This window comes from Varanus komodoensis, unplaced genomic scaffold (assembly GCF_004798865.1).
Source record: "Varanus komodoensis strain SLA01 unplaced genomic scaffold, ASM479886v1 scaffold22, whole genome shotgun sequence".
NCBI lineage: Eukaryota > Metazoa > Chordata > Lepidosauria > Squamata > Varanidae > Varanus > Varanus komodoensis.
The window spans coordinates 18138402-18159317 of record NW_025335606.1 but is presented as its reverse complement, the minus strand read 5'-3'; the positions used below and the strand labels follow the sequence as shown (position 1 = coordinate 18159317).

General features: G+C 44.0%; 1 protein-coding gene across 2 annotated transcripts in view; it reads left to right on the top strand.

The window, feature by feature from the left end:
• Positions 1-5975: 5975 nt before the first annotated feature.
• Positions 5976-20916, top strand: part of SYN1 (synapsin I) — a 115900-nt gene continuing 100959 nt past the window's right edge. For both annotated transcript variants that reach the window (XM_044431472.1, XM_044431471.1), the window contains exon 1: positions 5976-6439. In XM_044431472.1, coding sequence (XP_044287407.1) covers positions 6093-6439 — 347 coding nt within the window. In that variant the 5' untranslated portion in view covers positions 5976-6092. The remainder of the gene's footprint in view (positions 6440-20916) is intronic.

Genomic DNA, 20916 nt, shown 5'->3' with positions numbered 1-20916 from the left:
TTTTCTTGAAGAGATCCCTGGTCCTCCCTATTCTATTGTTTTCTTCTGTTTCTTTGCACTGTTCATTTAAGAAGGCATTCTTATCTCTTCTAGCTATTCTCTGGAATTCTGCATTCATTTGGGTGTATCTTTCTCTTTCTCCCTTGCCTTTCACTTCCCTTCTTTCCTCAGCTATTTGTAAAGCTTCCTCAGACAGCCATTTTGCTTTCTTCCATTTCTTCTTCTTTGGGATGGTTTTAGTTGCTACCTCTTGTACAATGTTGCAAACCTCTGTCCATAGTTCTTCAGGCACTCTGTCTATCAGATCTAATTCCTTAACTCTATTTGTCACCTCTACTGTATATTCATCAGGGATATGATTTAGGTCATACCTGAGTGGCCTAGTGCTTTTCCCTACTTTCTTCAATTTAAGCCTAAATTTTGCCACAAGAAGTTCATGATCTGAGCCACAGTCAGCTCCTGGTCTAGTTTTTACTGACTGTATAGAGCTTCTCCATCTTTGGCTGCAGAGCACATAGTCAATCTGATTTCTTTGTTGACTGTCCGGTGATGTCCATGTATAGAGTTGTCTCTTGGGTTGTTGGAAAAGAATTTGTGTTATGACCGTCGTATTCTCTTGACAAAATTCTACCAGCCTGTGCCCTGCTTCATTTTGTACTCCAAGGCCAAACTTGCCTGTTATTCTGGTTATCTTTTGTCTTCCTACTTTAGCATTCCAATCCCCCATGATGATAAGGACATCATTTTTGGGTGTTAATTCTAGAAGGTGTTGTAAGCCTTCATAGAACCGGTCAACTTCAGCCTCTTCAGCATCAGTGGTTGGGGGATAGACTTGGACTACTGTGATGCTGAATGGTTTGCCTTGGATTTGAACTGAGATCATGCTGTCATTTTGGAGATTGTATCCCAGTACTGCTTTTCCTACTCTTTTATTGACTATAAAGGCTACTCCAGTTCTTTGGAGGGATTCTTGCCCACAGTAGTATACCTGATGATTATCTGAATTAAATTCACCCATTCCTGTCCATTTTAGTTCACTGATGCCTAAAATGTTGATGTTCAGTCTTGTCATCTCTTGTTTGACCACATCCAGCTTGCCTTGACTCATGGATCCTACATTCCAGGTTCCTATGAAGTATAGATTTTTACAGCATCGGACTCTCACCACCAGGTACATCAACAACTGGGTGTCCTTTTGGCTTTGACCCAGTCGCTTCATTGTTTCTGGTGCTACTAGTACTAGCCCTCTACTCTTGCCTAGTAGCATATTGGACACCTTCTGACTGAGGGACTCATCTTCTGGCATCATATATTTTTGCCTTTTGGTACTGTCCATGGGGTTTTCATGGCAAAGATACTGGAGTGGTTTGCCATTTCCTTCTCCAGTGGATCACGTTTTGTCAGAGCTTTCTGCTATGACCTGTCCGTCTTGGGTGGCCCTGCATGGCATAGCTCATAGCATCATTGAGCTACACAAGCCCATTCGCCATGAAAAGGTAATGATCCATGAAGGTGACTCCTAACATGCCCTCTTGCAAAGATACAGACCTGCTCTGAGTTTAGAACAAGCACCAGCCTCTAGCTGGTTCAGTATATTAGCCTAAACCTGTTTCATAACTTGTGTGCCGGTTGATCCTTCCATTTGTGGAAAGAGTCAAAGGGCAATTTGAACATAAGGGATACTCATGTGTTAGCAGCCTTTCCAGCAGTGTAGAATAGGGATGAACAGGGTTGCAGGATCTGCCTTTTTTATACCAGAACCCCAAGTTCTATTAACCAGACCCTTGTGCAAAAGAATATATACATAGAATTAAATAATGTTGAGCTTTGGTATTTGTTTTGAGTGGCAGAACGGAATGGAACTCCCAGGCCTTCTACCCAAAAACCTACTCCTAAATTTTCTTCATAGGGGATGGGGAATCATGTTGTTATTGTTAGAACTGACCCTCAGAAATCCTTGCCAATCCATTGCAAACCACCCAGAGATCTATCAGCATATCCTAGTCTCCTTCTGCCCACCCTTGGTGGCGAGAGGTGGTGAGAGGTTTAATCAGCACCATGGACAAAGGCACTGACATTTTCAGCACTGAGGACAGGCTGGGTCAAACCTATGATCTGTTATGCCAGTATCTTGCCTGTAGTGATGCACTGTCTGGAGGAACAAAATGGATATCTGGACTTTTCTAAACCCTCTTTTCCAGCCCCAGTTCCTGAAATTCAGAAGAGGAGGGGCAGCTTGAGTGTCAGTTTGCATCCAGGGAGCCTCTGGACTACTGATCCAGCCATAAGAGCAGTTTTATAGTGAAGGCTCTGCTTTTTCAGGATGCTGTCATGACACAGAATGAAAATTCTAGTCTTCCTTAAGTCAATGCTTTGTTCTGAAATGTGACATGGAGAATCTAACATAAGGAGAATCTAACATAATCAATCCAGGTTTCAGAAACTGTTGTTGAAGAATGGCCTTGTCATAGCAGTTTCGAATGTTAGGAGGCCTAATCAAAATATACCTTATTTTTCACAGATTGGTTGGTAGGTTAGTTTGGCCCAAGGCAAGGATAGCTCAGGTCTTGCAATGGCTTGGTAAAAACACACATGTATTCTAGTTATCTAAATAAAGGTATGTTTATTGATCATGTGTTTCTGTTACTCATCACATGCTCATTGTCACTTTGATGCTTTCCAGACAGAGCATGGTTCCCAAGAGAAAAATGACCATTGCTGGAATGAACTGTGGAAGAACATATGCGTGGGGAGAGGAGCTATTGTATTACTGGTATGAGGTGCTGCTTTGTGTATTTTCATGTACTTGCTCATGAATTGCAAATATTTGTGAATTGCATGTATTTATGCATCAAATATTTTGCACATATTTGTGCTACAATTTATTTTCCTGTGTATAATTTATGTTCATTTATATTAAATCTACATCACTCCACATCCAGATTGCAGAGCAGTGAATAGCAGAGTTAAAACAGATCAAAGAATAAAAACAGTACAGAGAATTTCACAGAAATGGGGTCACCACACTGAAGGCTCTTCTGGTGGTACCCAGTTGAATGCTAAGTCCATGTGGAACCACCAGGAAAAGGTTCTCTGATGACCTCAGTGACTGGGCAAATTTTAGTTAAGGACACAGTCCAGCTCTAAAATACCCTTAAAACAGACAGAGCCAAAACTGAATGCCTTGAATGCTACTGTAGCAATTCAGTTTCATACATGTTTACTCAGATGTAAACCCCAAACAGCTTCAAGTTGAAGGCAAAACAGACATTGTGCTAAACCTACATCTATCAGGTTGTGTGTGTGTGTGTGTGTGTGTGTGTGTGTGTATTTGTTTGTTTGTTTTACTGCAGAATAGGTTTAAGCCCCCAGTTTTAATCAGGACAGCCTACCTTAGAGTAGCAATAAAAATAAAAAAAAGTGTCGGCCCAAAGTACGCAGAGATGAATGCATTGCTACCTGCTAGGAAGTCTCCTGCTTCCTGGGGAGAATGCTGAATACTTGCCTGGGTTTCTTTCTGAATGACACATCACTACATGTGCATTATATTACATTCCAGAGTTGCTGTAAGACATTTAGCCTCAGACAGGCTGCTGGAAGAGCTTTACATTTTAGGAGCTCCATCATGGTGCTGCATTGTAGATCATTTCTGTACAGCTCAGAATAAAAGCTGACATGGTTAAGGAGACCCATGGACATAGGTCTCACCAGCAAGAATCGACTGCATTGTATGCCTAGCACAGTTCTTGAAATACTGGACAAAATATAAATATAATATCAGCAGGGATAATATACAGGTAACTATGAAGTTCTCTATTTTACAGAGTTGTTATCAAGATTACTGAGATATATAAGTATGTGAAGCAGCAGCAGTTTTCAGGCTTGCTTGATATGCTCTTTTTTACTGGAATCCCTTGTCTATCAAAAAGAGCAAAATGCAAAATAAAGTGTCAGGATTCGCCTTTGGATGAACGAACGGGGGCCTCTTAGCACATCCTTAGGCCAGGAATGGTCCATCTCCCCTCTCTCCCCGCTCTTTAGAAAACAAGTAAATCACAGAATTCAACCTCTTCAGTTTAGGAGAACAGTTAAAGCATTTAAAAATTCACCCAAAGCATGGAAATGGCAGCTTAAGCTGCGTGTCTAAACTTCAGCATCATGGAAGGATTAAACACATTTTTCAGCCTTACATTTTGTGGCTTACATACAACTTAACTCTTCATGCAATTGTACTTCTCGGTAAATGATGGTAAATGATGAATCTGTAACCCTCCATTGTCCTGTTATTTACTTAGGACTTTCCACTTAATTTACTCCAAGCATCCATTCTCCATTTTCACTGCATATTTATCTATTTATATTTTGAACTCTTCATTTCTTTAATTTTAGATAAGAAAAATGTGCATCCATCCACCATTTTTTGTTAAAACTGTGCAATGTAGGTATCAATTTTGCTGCTTGAATCTATTTTGGAAAGTCGCTGCCAATAAAGGTTCCCTGGCTTGTATGTCTGGATTGACATTTTGCTTGTTGCCTGATTAGGAGAACTGGAGAGCTCAAAAGCTTGCACATTCTGTGTCACTGCTGAGCTGGACTAATACACATATTGTGGTAATAAGGATTTTTAAAAATTCCCTTCCCCTTGGGTAGCTAACATGGTCATCTTTGCTTTTTGAGGTACTGACACCTGTACAGTCTTCAAACTTAGACTATACATTTAAGAGAAGAGATGATTTTGTTAGGGTTGGTTGTGTTACTCTGTAAAGCATCTTATATGCTGATTGGGTTATATGAATGAATTGATAAACATGCATGACCATAAACTCCCCCCTCTATGCTTGGTCTTACAGCCTTTGTTCATATTGTTGCACAAATTTCCCCCCTGCTCTTGTTCTTAATTGCTCTCCAGGTAAAATGTCTTACATGATGCAAGCATCATGTCTCTTCTTTATAAGAACCTTGGGCTTGGGGCACTTGATCTCTCAGCCCACTGAAGGTCCACACTGGAAAGAGTCGTTTGAAACCTGCACTTCACTTGGTGAGGTGCTCTCCCCCACACCCCATTCTGAAAGAGATCTGCTTCTCATTTTGAGATGCTTGTAAGGCAGATGAACCACTGTTTTCCTCAAAATGGGGGGGGGAGGGGTTGGAATACCTTTCCAGCTAGTTTCATGACATCATTGACCTAGGCACTATGACGTCAACATCAGCAGTGTAGGCAGTGAAACCACAACACCAGCGTCAACTCCATGGGAAAGCATAGCATCACCACCAGCAGCGACAGCATCCTTCTGTCTCCATCCCTGCATCTCTGCTGTTGGGTACCGGGCTGTACCATTTATTTCTGCCAGGGAAGGGGGTGCTTCGGAGAGAGATGCGGAGCTCCTCCCCCACTCCCGTGCACGAATGCGGCAGCCCTCGCTTGGTTTTGCAGGGGAAAGGCACCTACCATTGCAGCCGCGGGGGGCTGAAGGGAAGGGATTGGAAGAGTCCAAGCAGAGGAAGCCTGCTTAATTGGGCAGGGCTGGCTGCTGATGAGCGCAGAAGGCTCCGGGAGTTGGGAGGAGCCGCGTCGTGTTGGCTTTCCTCTTCTCTAGAGATTCTCGCTCTCCGACGTGCACGGGCAGTAGGGTAACCCTTTCCCGTAGATTTTCCCTGCTGGCGCCCCCAACGGAGCAGAATCTGTCCGGACGGCGGGAAAGACACTTGCTAAGAGCCTTTCCCGGTTGTGCGGGGAGAATTCTCTTCCTTTTCCCTCCAGTAGGCCCCCTTCTTCTTGGGTAAAGGTCCCTGCTGGCGAAAGACCGCTGGAGTGCGAGAAGGGCCATCTCCTCCCGGGAGCGCCTGCTGCAAGGCGGCCCCTCCCTGCTGGGCGAACACCTCGAAAGATTCTCCCAGGCTGGTGAAGCTCCCGCTAGGCGAAGCAGGGCTTCCCCGCAGTGGTCTGGTGGCGGCACCCTTCCTGGAAGGCTTCGATCCCCCTTGGCCAGCAGAGCCTCCGCACCCCCGGGGAACGCCTCCCCCCCCCTCACGCCGCAGCCCCATAGAGGGCTCCCCGCTCTCCCTCAGCCCTCTCCTCCTCGCAAGCCAAGATGAACTACCTGCGCAGGCGGCTCTCCGACAGCAACTTCATGGCCAACCTGCCCAATGGCTACATGACGGATCTGCAGCGCCCGCAGCCGCCGCCGCCGCCGCCCAGCGCCAGCTCCCCGTCCCCGGGCAGCGTCTCCCCCGCCGAGAGGCCCCCGCCGGCGGCTGCCCCCAGCCCCAGCGCTGGCGGGAGTGGCGGGTTCTTCTCGTCCCTCTCCAACGCCGTGAAACAGACGACGGCGGCGGCGGCGGCCACCTTCAGCGAGCAGGTTGGGGGGGTAGCCGGCTCCGGAGCGTCCTCGGGGCGCAGCAAAGTGCTGCTGGTGGTGGATGAGCCGGGCACGGACTGGTAAGAATCGGGAAACAGGAGGAGACGAGTAGCCATCCCTGCATTTCTGGCCTTCCATCCCATCTCCCCTCCTTCCTTAGCTTGCACAAGAGACAAAGGGTTATGCATTCCGTTCCCCATCTCCCCCCTCCCCGCTTTCCTGTTTCTCCAGAGGGTGGCAATGGTGCATGTGCCCCCCCAAGCCTTTGTCAAGTTTGCATCGAAGGTTGCTTTTGCCCACTGGACTAAACTGATTTCCTGTGGAATTTTGTGGCTTAATGCTATTGGCTCAATCATAGCCACTCTTCCTATTAATCAATTAATTACTTATATTTATATCCCACCCTTTTTTCCTTCCAAGGAACTAAAAGTAGATTATATAATTTGACTACTCTCAATCTTAGCCTCATAACAACAACCCTGTGAGCTAGGTTGGGCTGACAGTCTGTGACTGGCCTGAAATCACTCGGTGAGCTCCATTGCTGAGTGGGGACTAGAACTCAGATTGCCTGAGTTCCAGTGACTAGTCCCACACTCTTAACCACTACATTGCACTGGCTCTTAAGCTGTTCAGCTACCTACATTTTTCTCATTGCTTTTTTCTGCCCGTTTGTTATAGCAGGCAGCAAGACAGGATAACAGGGCTAATGGTACCCTCATTCCCAGGACTGCCAGCATCCTCCAGATTTCCTTAGTCATTTATGTAGACCCTTAGCACTTTTGCTACATCCCAGTCGCCATTATATTTCACCCACTGAGCTTGTCATTCATGCTACTATCCTGCAATGTTTCCCTTACCTTTTCCCTTTTTATTGTTTTATTACATTTTTATCCCACCTTTATATCTCTTGGAAGGAAGCTAAGGTGGCTTGCACAATTCTCTTCTCCATGTTCTCCTCACAACAACCTTGTGAGGTGGGTTAGGCTGAGAGGCAGTGACTAGTCCAAAGTACCCAGTGAGCTTCTCAACCAAGCAGGGTCTTCTGAGTCCTAGTCTAACTCTCTCAGCCACTATGCCACACTGGCTCTTTGTAAACCTGCCATTCCTCTGTCTGAGCTACTGCACCATCCACCAGGAATTACATTATTGGTTTTCTTTTCTTGGGCACTTGTGATCTTCCTTAACTGTCTCCTGCCTGGCTAGCAGGTTTCAGGGAGGTACACAAAGAATGGAGAAGAGTGTCTCCGCTCGCCAGACTGACTGATGGCTCATCAGGTGATGTGCTATTTGGTGACAGTAGAGGTTAGCTCAGTCTCCGAGCATTGCAGAGCAGCTTTTCAGTAAAAGGCAAATTTGTTGGGGGGACAGTTGAAGGAAAAGCATGAAAAAGGCTGATCCTACCCATTGTGGCAATTGGAAGTGCTGGTTTCAAGGGCTTGGAAATCTGTTTTGTGTAACTCAGGGGACTTGCAGCAGTGTCAGCTTTCAGATTGCAGCTCCAACCAACTAGTCTCTGGCTGAGATGTCAAAATACCAGTGAGGTAGGTTGGTAATGCCAATTTGGCAGTCCTCCCATTATGCAATATTCGGCTGGCTGGCTTGTCTTCCAATTAAGCTCTAAGGAATGGGGTACTGTTAATAATTAAATAGGATCTTCATGGATTTTTTTATTTATTATGGTTTATTTATTAGATTTATATCCCCCTTTTTTCTTTCAAAGTGCCTTGCATCATTCTCCTTCTCCTCCTGCTCTCAATCTTATCTCCACAACAACAGCCCTGTTGGGCTGAGATTCTGTGACTGGCCCAGGGTCACCCAGCTGGTTCCATGGCTGAGCAGGGACTAGAACCCAAATCAACTGAGTCTCAGTCCTGCACTCTTAATCATTAAACCAATCTGGATTTGATTTGACAAATCTGAAAATTCAGTCCCCCTTCACTCGCCCCTAACCCTACCCCAATCATGAAGGATGAAGGGAAAGATGACTGTCTGGGTTGGCTTTGTAGCTTACTTGCATAACCATTTGGCTCTGCTATTCCAGTGAGGTGGGGAATGGAGAATCCACTCATAATCATCACAAAATACAGTTCAAATTATTAATAAATGCTATATGCATGGTCTAGTTTGAATATTCAGACAACTTGTGTGGCTCCCTAAATAAGCACAGTCAGATCTACCCACCCTCTATTATCTTCTAGAAATTCTAGACCTGCCCTACTATGTCTTAAACCAAGTCAACTCTCAGGTTTGGTTCCCTATGTGGTTTCCCCTGAGTCCATCTTCCCTTATTTCCCCTCAGTCTTTCAACTTCCTTTGTATACTCACCATCTACAGTTGCACAGCCACTTTTGCCTGTAAATTCATTGGCTCATGGTCCTCCAGTTTCCCATAAGTCAACATGTAGAGAAGATGCCATATAGTTATGCTTCTTTGAAAGAGAACTGAGAGCTACTAACTGGGGAGTGCAGACCTAGAGGTACCAGTCTTAAGGTCAAGTCTTAAGGTCTAATGCCAAAGCCAAAAATCCAGCTAATTAAGAATAAATGTGCTAAACCAAATGGATCAATTCGATCTCCTTGACTGAGGCATATCTTGGGAACCTTCTCTGCTTCATCCTTAATTTCTCTGCCAATGCAGCCTTACAAAGTGAAAAATGAAGGAAAGTGAGCTCCCCTAGGGGAATAGCAATTTAAGAATGTCTTGATAATCAAGTAGAGCTGTGGTGGGGTGAAGGGGGAGAAAAAGAAGAAGAAATCTGTGGCTTTCCTTTTTTGTGTGTGTGAATTATTATTGATTTTTGGCCTTCACATCTCTAAGTGTGACTGAAAGGTAAGAGAAGATGGGGATCTCAACTCTGCTAGAATGGATGGGATCAGCTCTCATGTGTAGGAGCTGATGCTGTCTTTCAAATGAAATGAAATGAATGCATGTGCACGCGCACACGCGCACAGAGAGAGAGAGAGAGAGAGAGATTTTAAGATAAACTGGGATTAAAAACCTTTCAGCACTTCAGCTGAGCTCTAGAATTGAATGCCTTGGGGCATGGTTATAGCCAGGCATATAAACTGGATTAGAAAATGAGCTAGATGAATTTATGGAACAAGAATTTAATGGAGCACAAGTTTGGATACTTGTGTACACTAATATGGGGAAAGCAACATGAGGGGGTTGGACCAATTGCTGCAAGCTCAATGCGTAACAGAGAATTCATGAAGGCTGATGGCATATCTAAATCCCCTGGAGACTGCAAAGACAAGGTGTGGTGACTTCACCAAGAATGAAGTAAGTCTGTGAATCAGCCCTGAGAGGAGCTTGACATCCTTTCTTTGATGTCATACAGGAAATACATTTACCAATTGTCCTTCACTGCCCAGAAAGCTCTAGTTATTGGGTGGTATAGAAATACAATAAATAATCCTAATCCAAATGATCACTGATGCTGGCCAGTGATAGTGACAGGATACTGGTTAAGGCAGATGATTGATCTGATACACTAGGATAGCTTCCTTAACTCAGTGCCCTCCAGAGGTGTTGAGCAATACTCCCACCATCTCCAGACAGGTAGGCCAAAGCAGTTTCTTATCTTCTTATGGGAGATATATCATCCAAGGACAATTAAGGTTTCTTGGCCATCAGGGCCTTTGGGCTTGTTCTACAGGCAAAAAAAGATAATGTTACATCATTATAGTTAATGTTGCTGCCTGTTCATGATTTGAGTGGACTTGTCATATCTCCAGAGCCTGGTAATAAACAGACAACAGATTACGGATGGAATTTGTCATTGTGTGTGTGAAGGCAGAATTTGATGGTCAGACAACCTCTGAACACTTGAACAGGGCAAAGGGGGCTCCTGTTTAAGGGCAGTAAACAGCAAAAGCATTCCTGTGTTCAAAAGAAGGGACAATAATATAAATAAGAATACAAGAAAAGCCATGCTGGATCAGACCAAAGGTTCCTCTAATCCAGCACTCCATACTTACAATCCAGCTGCCCACAGGATCACTCAAATAAGATGGGTGCAAGACCTCCGCCTGCCCAAATTGCTCAGCAGCTACTATATGCAGGTATGTCACACCTGCTTTGATAGCTTCCACCCTTATGAATCAGGCCAATCCCTTTTTAAAGCCTTCCAGATTGGTGGCCATCACTACTTCCTGTCACAGTGAATTTCACAGTATAACTACATGTTGTGTGAAGATGTACTTCCTTTTATCTGTCCTAAACCTCCCACTGATCAGCTTCATGGGATGATCCTACATTCAAGCATTATGGGAGAGAGAGAGAAATGTCTCCATCCTCACTTTCTCCATACCATGCATTATTTTAAATATCTCTGTCATGTCTCCCCATACTTGCCTTTTTTCTAAGCTAAACAGTCCTAGTTATTGTAGCTATTCTTCATAAGGGTGCTGCTCCACCCCCTTATAATTTTTGTTGCCCTTCTTCATACTTTTTCAACTAAGTAATGCTCTTTTTCAGGTAAGGTGACCAGAACTGAACACAACATTCTAAGTGCAGTTCCACCAAAGGTTTGTATAATGGGAATAAGTTTTTGGTAGTTTTATTTCCTATTTGGTTTCTAATTATACCCAGTGCAGAATTTTCCTTTTTCATAGCAGCTGCTCACTGGGTTGACATTTTCATCAAGCTGTCCACTACTACCCCAAAATCACTGCTAGTTCAGATCCCATCAGCGTATACCTGAAAGTGGGATATTTTTTTTGCCCCCACATGCATTACTTTACACTTGCTTATGCTGAACTGCATTTGTCAGTTTGGTGTCCATTTTCCCATCCTGGAGCTCCTCACAGACTCTTTTGGTTTTAACCACCCTAAACAGTTTAGTGTCTGTTTTGTAGAAATATTTGGTGTATCTTTAACAGGGAAACAAATATATAGAATATTCAAAGACTATGTCAGTGACTATGGACCTGGGTACCAATTTCATCTATCTGTATGACACTCTGACATTGTTCGGAACTGAAGTCCAAAAAATCTAGAGAGAACCAGGTTAGAGAGGGATTTAACATGGCATAGGTGTTTTTGGACTAATTGATAGAGTGTGGGTAGGCAGATGTTTGCGTCTGCAATTCCCATCAGCCCTCCCTGTTGGACAGGAGTGGAGGAGTTGTAGGCCAAAACGTTTGGAAGGCCACATGTGGCCTATTTCCATGTTAGGAGATCAGACCCATCAATTTGTTCCAGGGCTCCCTTTTTTCTGTTATACTTTTCCAGTGGAGACTAGACACCCAGTTACCTCTTGAATGGTGCTCAACATATTAATTCCTCATTGAGCTGGCTTTTTGGGGGAGGGATAGTTGCTTCCTTTGGGATTTTGTAAAAGCTCATTTTTGACTTACATATACCTCCAGGTTCATTCAACTCAAGTGTTCAGATCTCTCCTTGATTCATGGTACCCTGACCTGGTTTGACAATCCTGGCAGCACTCAGCCACTTGACATTGCTATTGTACTTCTTGATTAATATATTTTTCCAGGGCTTTTTTTTTTGTCATAGAATGCACCGGAACAGTTCTGGCACCTTTTTTTGACGGATTTTTCCAATGGATTTTATGAAGTGATTTTGAATCACCTGTCAGGCATAGCAGGTCATCGGCAAAAATCATTAAAATAGTGCCTGCGGGCTGCTTGTGTGTCTGCGCTGATTGTGAGGGCGCTGCTCGGCTTGGGATTGGTGTGTGTGGTCGCGCGCTGAGTGCTTACTGCTGGCGGTGACCATTATGTTTATGTGTGTGTAGAGTGACTGGCTACGTGCAAAAGGTAAATAAGTTCTTTGATTCAAAAAAAGTTGGCTAATTGAAAATTTTTTTTAGTGTAAAAGTGTGACCCCAAGACAGGAGTTCCGGCACTTTTTTTTTTTTTTTTTACCAAAAAAGCACTGTATTTTTCTTTTCTTTTTTAAAGAGGGGACTTAGTTCTCTCTAAACTTCCTTTTGGGCTTTATTACTTAAAATTGCAGGTCAGGTTTCATATGATGAACTTCTCTTGTGTACACCAAAATTTCTTGAACACGGAAAACTAGATGTAATGGGGGTTCTGACCTAGCATTCTTCTTCCTCTGTGGGGAAAAATGAAGAGGAGGACAGGGGAGCATTTAATCATGAAGTCGTTCCGCCCAGATTCAGATACCCTTCTTCAGTGTGAACTTGGCCCACTTAGGATCAGTAGTAGTGATGCAGGATCGTCTGGTGAGATTGTTCTGGGTTTAATCTAGACTAAGCCGTCTTGTTGTTGGTGTCTGCCTGTTCTCTTCTGTGGCTTATATTCAGGTGTCTGTTTCAGAGTCTTTTAAAACTATCTGCATGTGTTGCAGTCACTGGTAGAGCTAGAACGGCAAGATCTCTGCAAAGCAAGTATACAATCCAGCCAAAGTTAAGAACTTTTGGTAGGGGCAATTTTAATGGCATATTTTAACTACTTGACTTCCAGGAGAAGGGTTTAGTTCTCTGTTAGAAGTCTCTTCAGCAAAATACACCATTGTCAAACTGGGAGGACAGAGCTTTTAGATTGTTGCTGGATTATAGGTCTTCAGTAGATCTGATTTGGTTATCTGTGTTTTGTAAGGTGTGTGTGTGTGTGCATGCGTGCAGGCAGGTGGTGGTGGGGGTACAGGATAAACAGCTAAACCAGTTGTTCCCCCACTTTCCTCTCATCATGGTATACTCCATCCTACTTGCTCTCTAGTTCCACCCCTGCACCTTCTGTTCCCAGTTGGCCTAGGCCTAAATGATCCATCACCCTCACATATATGCTCTTGATGCCAACTGTTATCTGGTTGCTCTTGGCATAGTGTTATTAGCCCTTGGGTAGCTATGAGGCAGGGCTGAGAGAAGTGCTGCAGAGATGTGGCATCTGTGTATGGGAACTAGGAGACTGGATACAGAAGAATATAAACATGTATGTAGGCCAAGTTTTTTCTGTGAATTAGCAAGATACGATTTTACTGTTAAATCCTGGAAAATGCTGCCAAGGTTGAGAATGTCACAGTAGGCCAATTGGCAATCTGTTGTGAATTTGCTTCTCTCTGCCTGCCTGCTATCTATCTGTCTTCCAAGCAAATATGATAGAGACTTGAATGTTCTGAGCACTTATAATTCATCTGATAATAATATTATATACTCCAGTTTAACTTATCAAATTCACTACTGCACATTTGTGGTGATGGCCTTCAGATCAGGTAGGCTTTGTCAAAAGGATAAAGCCAATTTGTGGAGGAGAGGTTTAGCAGCTATGATACAGAGCTAATGTACAGAGACAACACATTTGGTGATTTCAACAAAGAACTGGGGAGGGCTCTTGCCTTTAAATCATGAGTGGAGAACTGGTAGCCCTCCAGATGTTTTAGTCTCACATAATCTCTGCCCCTTGGCAGCAGGTTGGGGCTGAGGGCAGTTGTAGGCTAGCAGCACCTGGAGGGCTCTGGATTTCCCATTCCTGCTTTAAATCTTGCCTGCAAGGTTCCCAGAGGCATACTGTTGGCTTCTGTTTGGTAGTGGTGATAAACCTGGAGGAGATGGCATTTTGGTCTAATTTACTCATAGCATAGCAGTTCTAATATTCTTAATGGAACACACATACATTTATCCATTTGATATGATTCAGTTTGATAGATGACTGTACAACCAGTTCTTAAAGTAAAACATCCTTAATAAAATAACAGAATAACACTCTGTCTCACTGGCATGGTTTATTCTTCTAGAGGATCCCTGGAATCTTGAGGCTGTCTTGTTACAGGGTGACTGAAAAGCACCCCACTGCCACGGGATCACCAGGGTTATAATCATACGATGGTAAGTTAAGTACACCAGTTTGTATTAATCTCCCAGTTGGACTGAAACTAACTGATGTGGGAGTGAGGGCTGGAGAAATAAGCTGTCAAGGAGATCTGATCTAAGAGGGAGAGAGTATGAGGGGGATAACAATAAATGCCATGTCCCAAAAGGGCCTGATCTTCCCATTTCTTCATATGCTTTGCATTCTACCCTGCTGCAACAGATCTGGTTTGGGGATGGCATTTCAGAATGGTTGCTCAGTAGGGAGCTATGAACTGCTGGCATTTGGGGCAGGAGGCTTTGGATTCCTGCTGGGGGTGATGTGTCAGGCAGGCACAGAGGCTGTTGTTTCACAGCAGGGAAAGATGGAGGGTATCAGTTTTGCCAGGGCTGCAGCAGACACGGGGCAGCCTAAGGAGGTGCAACCGAAGCCCTGCTCCCTGCTGTCTCCTACCAGGTGTGCAGTGATGTGCTGAGCAGATGATCAAAGGGCATCTTTGTACACCTTGCAATCTCCATGCATTTCCCTGGATTATTGTTCTGAGCCATTGCCTCCCGGTCCTGCTTGAATCACCCAGATCTGTTTGCTCTATTTATTCCTTGCTGCTGCTGGGTTACCTGTTGCTTTGTGCCACTGAGATGGGATTCTACTGGCATTCCCACAGCAATGTTTGGTATTTGGTTGTACTGTCAGAACTGGGGGCTGGCAAACATCCATCCAATCCATCCTTGCCAGCACAGAGTCACTACTATGCACTCTTGCAGGATTGGTGGCTTTGTCAGTGCACATGCATATGTTGTGACTCCAGAGTGCTGTGGGTGCAAAGGTGTGCATGTTGAGCTGCCATGTGGAGCTATGGAGGGGTGCCTGTCACTGATGCTCCTGAGGTCTCAGTTAACTCGCAACAGTTCCAACTGGGTGCCTCTCCTATGTAAATCTTCCCATGTAAATCTTTCTGCCTTGTAGGGTGCTGTTTTTATATGCCCACTTGTAAAACATGCAAGAATTGTCACTTTCTAGCAGAATCTGATGCACTCCAGATGTGCTGGGCCGCAAGTCCCACTGTTCTAGACCATTGGTAGCAGTCTACAACTTCTGGAGGGACCCAAACTAGGGAATGCAAAGTTGGTCTCCCATGTTTAGATGCCTGCTCAGTGTGCCAAGAATGTAGTAGCGCAGTCTTACCCCCATCTACTCAGAAGTAGGAGTAGGACTGCACTGTTGAATTCAGAAGAAGGAGTAAATTCAATGAGGTGCACTCTCAGGCAATTGGGTTTAGTACAGCAGCCTTAGACCACAGCCCTTCACATCGCTACCTGGGAGCAAGCCCCACTGAGAACTATGGTACTCACCTGTAAGTAGACACACAGAGAACTGCATTGTCAACCTCTGAATGGAGAGCTGGTTGCACTTGCCCCTAGTGAAGATGCTTGCATAGACATGCAGGCCCAAGAACATGCTATCACACCATGTGGAGCAATATATTTGATAGGTCCACACAATCATGTTTTCTGGCTCTTCTGCCTGTAGTCAACAAAGCAAACAGCATCTTGCTTTTTAAGTGGGTCGTGAAGAAGCTGTTTCTGAATGAACCAGTTCAGCAGACTGAGCGCAGCCTTTAGCAATGTGCCTAAATAGCAGGGAGGTGACGCAATGTTACATGCTACTGGAACAGAGGGTCCTATAAGCACCAGGTCCCTATTTTCACTTGTGTGCTATTCAGAGAGCAGCTGGTGCCATTTTGTAGGGTGTTCAGAAGAACTGTTGGCTGTGCACATGGGTTTTCTGATGCAGTATAGGTTGCCTAGGGCTGCATTCCCCACAGTGGTGTCCTAGATATGTGTTGGTGTACAGGCTGGGATGATGGGTGTTGTGGTTTGACACATCTGGAGAGCACCAAGGTAGGGAAGGCCCTGAGTCTCTCCCTCTCAGTTGAATAACTAGCTGCCAGAGATGGTCAGGACAAAATAAATGCACAATTTGTATATGCTAATTTACATACACTGTAATCTCTGCCTCCTAAGGATATAAGAGATGTAGAAAGAGATGTCTGGGCAGCGGAGAGGGAGCATTTGATTTCAGGAAAACATCCTAGGCAGAATGCTTTGCAGGAGGGGCAGCAGCAAGTGAAGTGTATGTTGGCAAAAAGTCAGCTAATCTGGGAGAAACCAAGGTCTTCAGGGCCCTTGTGCCAAGTGTCCATCGACAGAAGGGTGATGAAGCAGTTGGCTTTTCAGGGATTCAGGTAAAAAAATTGGGGATCCAGACCTAATGGGCCTCTCACTTAACACTGCCTCTGAGAGCCGCTGTCATTCACCAAGCTGACAGGCTGCAGAGACAGAGCGGCATTTTGGGAGGTGGCGCATTAGTGGGAGTGTTGGACTGAAATTCAGGAAATCTGGGCTCTAGTCTTCATTCCCTGATTCTCAGCTTCCTCTTCTTCACTGGGTTGTTGTGAGCATAAAATATGAAGGAGGAAGACTGTGCAAACCACACTGGGTTTTTTGCTGGGAAAAGGCGGGATATAAATGTAATAAACCAACTGCCCTGCTGTGTAGGCAGTGTGAAAGTGGGATGCATCACACCAGCTTCCTTGGCATACCTAGAGGGGCAAGGAAGTGTTCCATTCACAATGACAAACTGCATACACCCAGGAAAAAGTTACCCCCAGTCATGATTTTTTAACAATAATACTTTTAAACAAGCTTTTCTCTGGGGGAACTCTGCACATTATCAGAGGCACTCAGCCCCAGGTATCAGAATTTTTCTAGGCAAAAAGTGATGAGTCTGCTTGTGGGAGTGGATCCACAGACAATTTTGCCTTTGAGTCATAGTTGTCTTTTGGCTCTTTTATGTATTGCATTTTTGTAAAGATCATCCAATAACCATAGTTCTCTGGAGATATATTTGTACGCAGACCATAAAATAGCAGGAAAAAATAACAAGTAAAAGGTAAAACAGAATAGAATAAAAATCCATTAGACTAAGCATGGAATAAATTCAAAGGGTAAAAGAGCACAAAGATCTAAAAACAAAACAAAACCTTCTAAAATGCCTGGGGAAATATATTCTAAAAAGACTGTAATGTAAGAACAAGATGGAGTTTCTCTAGGAAGTGCATTCTGCAGATGCAGTGGTACCACTGAAAAGATTCTCTTTAATGTAGCTGCCCAAACTGCTTCACTGAAGGCTGTTCTTGTAGGCCTTAGAGGATGAACATAGTGACTGGGCAAAGCAATGTGGGAGGAGATGGTCCATTAGGTACCCCAGACCCAAGCCATGCAAATTCAGCATTTTTAATGGAGTCTGGAAACAGACTGGCAGCCCATGCAGCTGCAAAAGTACTGCCAGGTGGTTCCAGTTAACAAGCCAGCTGCCCTACTTTGAAGTTTCTGGATCATATTCAAAGGCAGCCCCTCTAATGTAATGCAATAATCCAGTTTGTCTGTATTCACTAATTTTCTGCCAAGCAGCTTCTGATAAACTTTGAAAGAAAAGGTGTGGTCCAAGGAAATTGTCTGAAATGTACTGAAATGGGCTGTGATAATCCTTACAGCTTCTTTCTTTGTCTCTTCTTGTTTGTTTGCAAATTCATCCCTGGGTTTTTTTTCCCTTTTTTTTTTTGGTAGTCCAAAGGCCTATTCCCATAGTAACCATTTAAGCAAGGTTGCTGGATTCCAAGCACTCCTATTCCACAGAGCCCTGCTGATGCACACACAGTTCTGTTTTCAGCACTCATCAGGGAGAACTTGGAAACTGGTGCTTCCCAGCGTGAACTAAGAAAAGCCAAATCAAGCATGTAGTGTGGATGCACACATGACTGGCTTTTCTCAGGTAGAGAGGAGCCAACAGTAGTTTTCTGATGGTTGCAGAATGGTAAAATGGTTGTAAGGATAGGCCAGTCTTTCCCAACCTGGTGTCTTCCATAGGTTTTGAACTACCATTTCCAATATGCATGACCATTACCTATGCTGGCTGGGTTCAATGAGAACTGAAGTCCTAAACATCTGGCAGGCACCAGGTTTAAAAGTTTAGGCTAGGATTAGGGTTAGGTTAGGCCTTGTGTCATAGAATCATAAAATAGGGAATTTTTCTAAAATGGGAAAAAACCCATCAGTAGCACTGGTTAATTACATTATATTGTACTTCCCAATCTCAAAAAAGCACTTAAAGTGTTCCCATGCAATTTGTTGAAGATTAATTGAGTAATGATGAATTGATTAATCACTTGAAAGACAGATGATTAACTGACTTAAAATATTTAATGGGTTGGTTGGGAAGGGAAGGGAACCTAAGAAAAGCCCTGTTAGACCAGACCAAAGGTCCTTCTAGCCCAACCTAGAAGAGAACAGTTGCATTTCCTTGCCTTCTCTCTAGGAACTGACATATTGTTTCTGAGGCCACCATGGCTAGCATCTATTGATAGCTTCATCCTCCAGTGTAAGGGAGGGTCAGAAGAAACAATAGGGAATACTGACTGAATTTTTATCTTAAAACAGCTGTAGGAAGGCTCTGATTTTGGGGTGAGGGTTCATTTTACCCTTCTCCCTGGTAGCATTTCCCTGGCCTAAAATATTCAGGTCTTTGCAGCTCTTCTTCAGATTAACATATAAAAGCAGTGCTTTTTTTGTAAAGCTGAGGGCAGTAAGCACTCAGAGCACACAGGAGCAGCCAGCGCTCTCACTATCAAATAGCAGACAACAGACACAAAAGCAGCCCGTAGGCACTATGTTAATGATATTTGCTGCTGTTCTGCTACACTTCAAAATCACTTCCTAAAATCCATTGGAAAAAAGGTGCTGGAATGCCTATGACAAAAAAAGCCCTGTATAAAAGTGTGCATATGTTTTAAGCAGTACAGTACAAAATGTTAAATATCCTTGTTCTCCATTTCACCCCACCCAGCAAAATTGTCTCTCCCCTGAGGTTTTTTTAAACTATTAATAAGAAGACAGCAAGAGATCCAGTCCTGGAGATCATGGATCTCTTGCATCACATCTGTTTGGCCTACAAAGAGGTGAGAAGTGATAGACAAACTCAGAGTAAAGGTACAAATTTGGTACAAAAGGTACATGATAAAACCATTAAAAGCCTGATCTGTACAATGTAAGGATGTACAATAGGCAATACTATTTCAGCCTGTAGATAGGAGGCTAGGGATGCATCCCTATAGAATCACCTGATTGCAGCTAAAAAGCTAGCGTGTCAGTGAGGAAGATTCTAGGCCAGCCTGCTTCCTGTCGGGCTAGTTTTCTGCATGCTAAGAGTTGTATATTTAAAGGAAAATTTATAAATGTAATACACCACTACTTCCAATGTGAAGTTACTTACACCAAAGTCTACCACCACATTCATTTTGCAAATTGTGGTTAACAGTATATGTCTTCTGTCCTTTGCTTGAAAAAGTCAAAAGCTATTTTGCTAGTCTAGACTCTACCAATCTGCTGCAATGCTGACTGGGGATGATAGGAGTTGTAATTGAACTCATCAGAAGGGCATCAGGTTGGGGAAGGCTGCTTGAGGGCCTGTTTCAGGGGTATTTATGGAGTGGAGGTGTCCTGTTAGTAGAATAGGAACCTCTATCTCCCCCATTCCCTGCAGACTTCCATTCTCTTAAAAGGAGGAAATTGCTTGAGGCATGTCCAAAGGGGGATGTAGCTTGACTGGTACTCTGAATACCTGTGATATTGGAAGAGAGACTTAGGGCAACTACCTGGCATGGACTGTATGCCTTCAACAAGTATGACAAGCTGAAATTGATGGGCTCAACCTTTCCCAGTGGGGTTGTAGTTACTGGGCAGAAGTGTCACTTCTGCCTGTCATACAGGTGTAACAAGTATATGAGTCATGCCCCTTCTCAAATTAGAAAAATTTAGTTGGACCGGAACATTGTTGCACCTCTAGTGTGGATGGATATTTGATTTTCTTCTCAAACTGAAGATCTAGCTATTTTCATGCATTACATTCAAGAAGGATGGCGAGAAGTGGGCAGACCTCTGTTTGAGGGACTGTCCATCAAAATCTGGTTTGAAGTTAAATAACTATAAGACCTTCCCTTTTATTTCAGAGAAATAGACTGGCTGTTGATTCTCAGTGCAGAGGAAAGCATACTCTGCACATTTTCAGATGTGCCTTTATTACTGCTTCTTAGATATCAGAGTTGAGCTGGCATGTTGAAACAGATGCCAGAGTCGAGTGCTGGATCAGATTGAGCCATTAGCGTGTGTTTGTGTGTATACTTATGACAAGCACTTTTCTCCCTTTTCTGCAGACAGAAAAATGCAGCAATGTGTGATTTGCACAGATGTGCAAGCCACAGAGAAATGGTACTTGCAAGGCCCTTTGATGCACTGGAAGCAGAGGGAGCATGTGGAAATTCATAGGGGGCTGCTGCTTTTCCACCTACTCCCTGGGGATGGTGCATAATACTTCCATAACATACCAGAGAGTATGAAGCTAGATCAGTGGGAAATGTGTGTGCTTGGGAGCAGTACAGAGGTTGGAAAATAGAGTTCTTACCAATGGAGTGTGTTTAAAGGTCAGGGCTGCCAAATTATGGACCAGAAAAAATCAGCTGCCCCAGCCTGCTCTTCTGTGTTTAAAAGCAACTTGATTTGTAGAAGCTATTTGTGTGCGTGTGTGTGTGTGTGCGCGCGCGCGCGCATGCGCGCGTGCGTGTGTGTTTCACTGAAGGGGAATGAATGTTATTATTGACTTATACTTGCACATCAAGCAAGTTGCTAATGCAGTTGTAGTATGGCAGC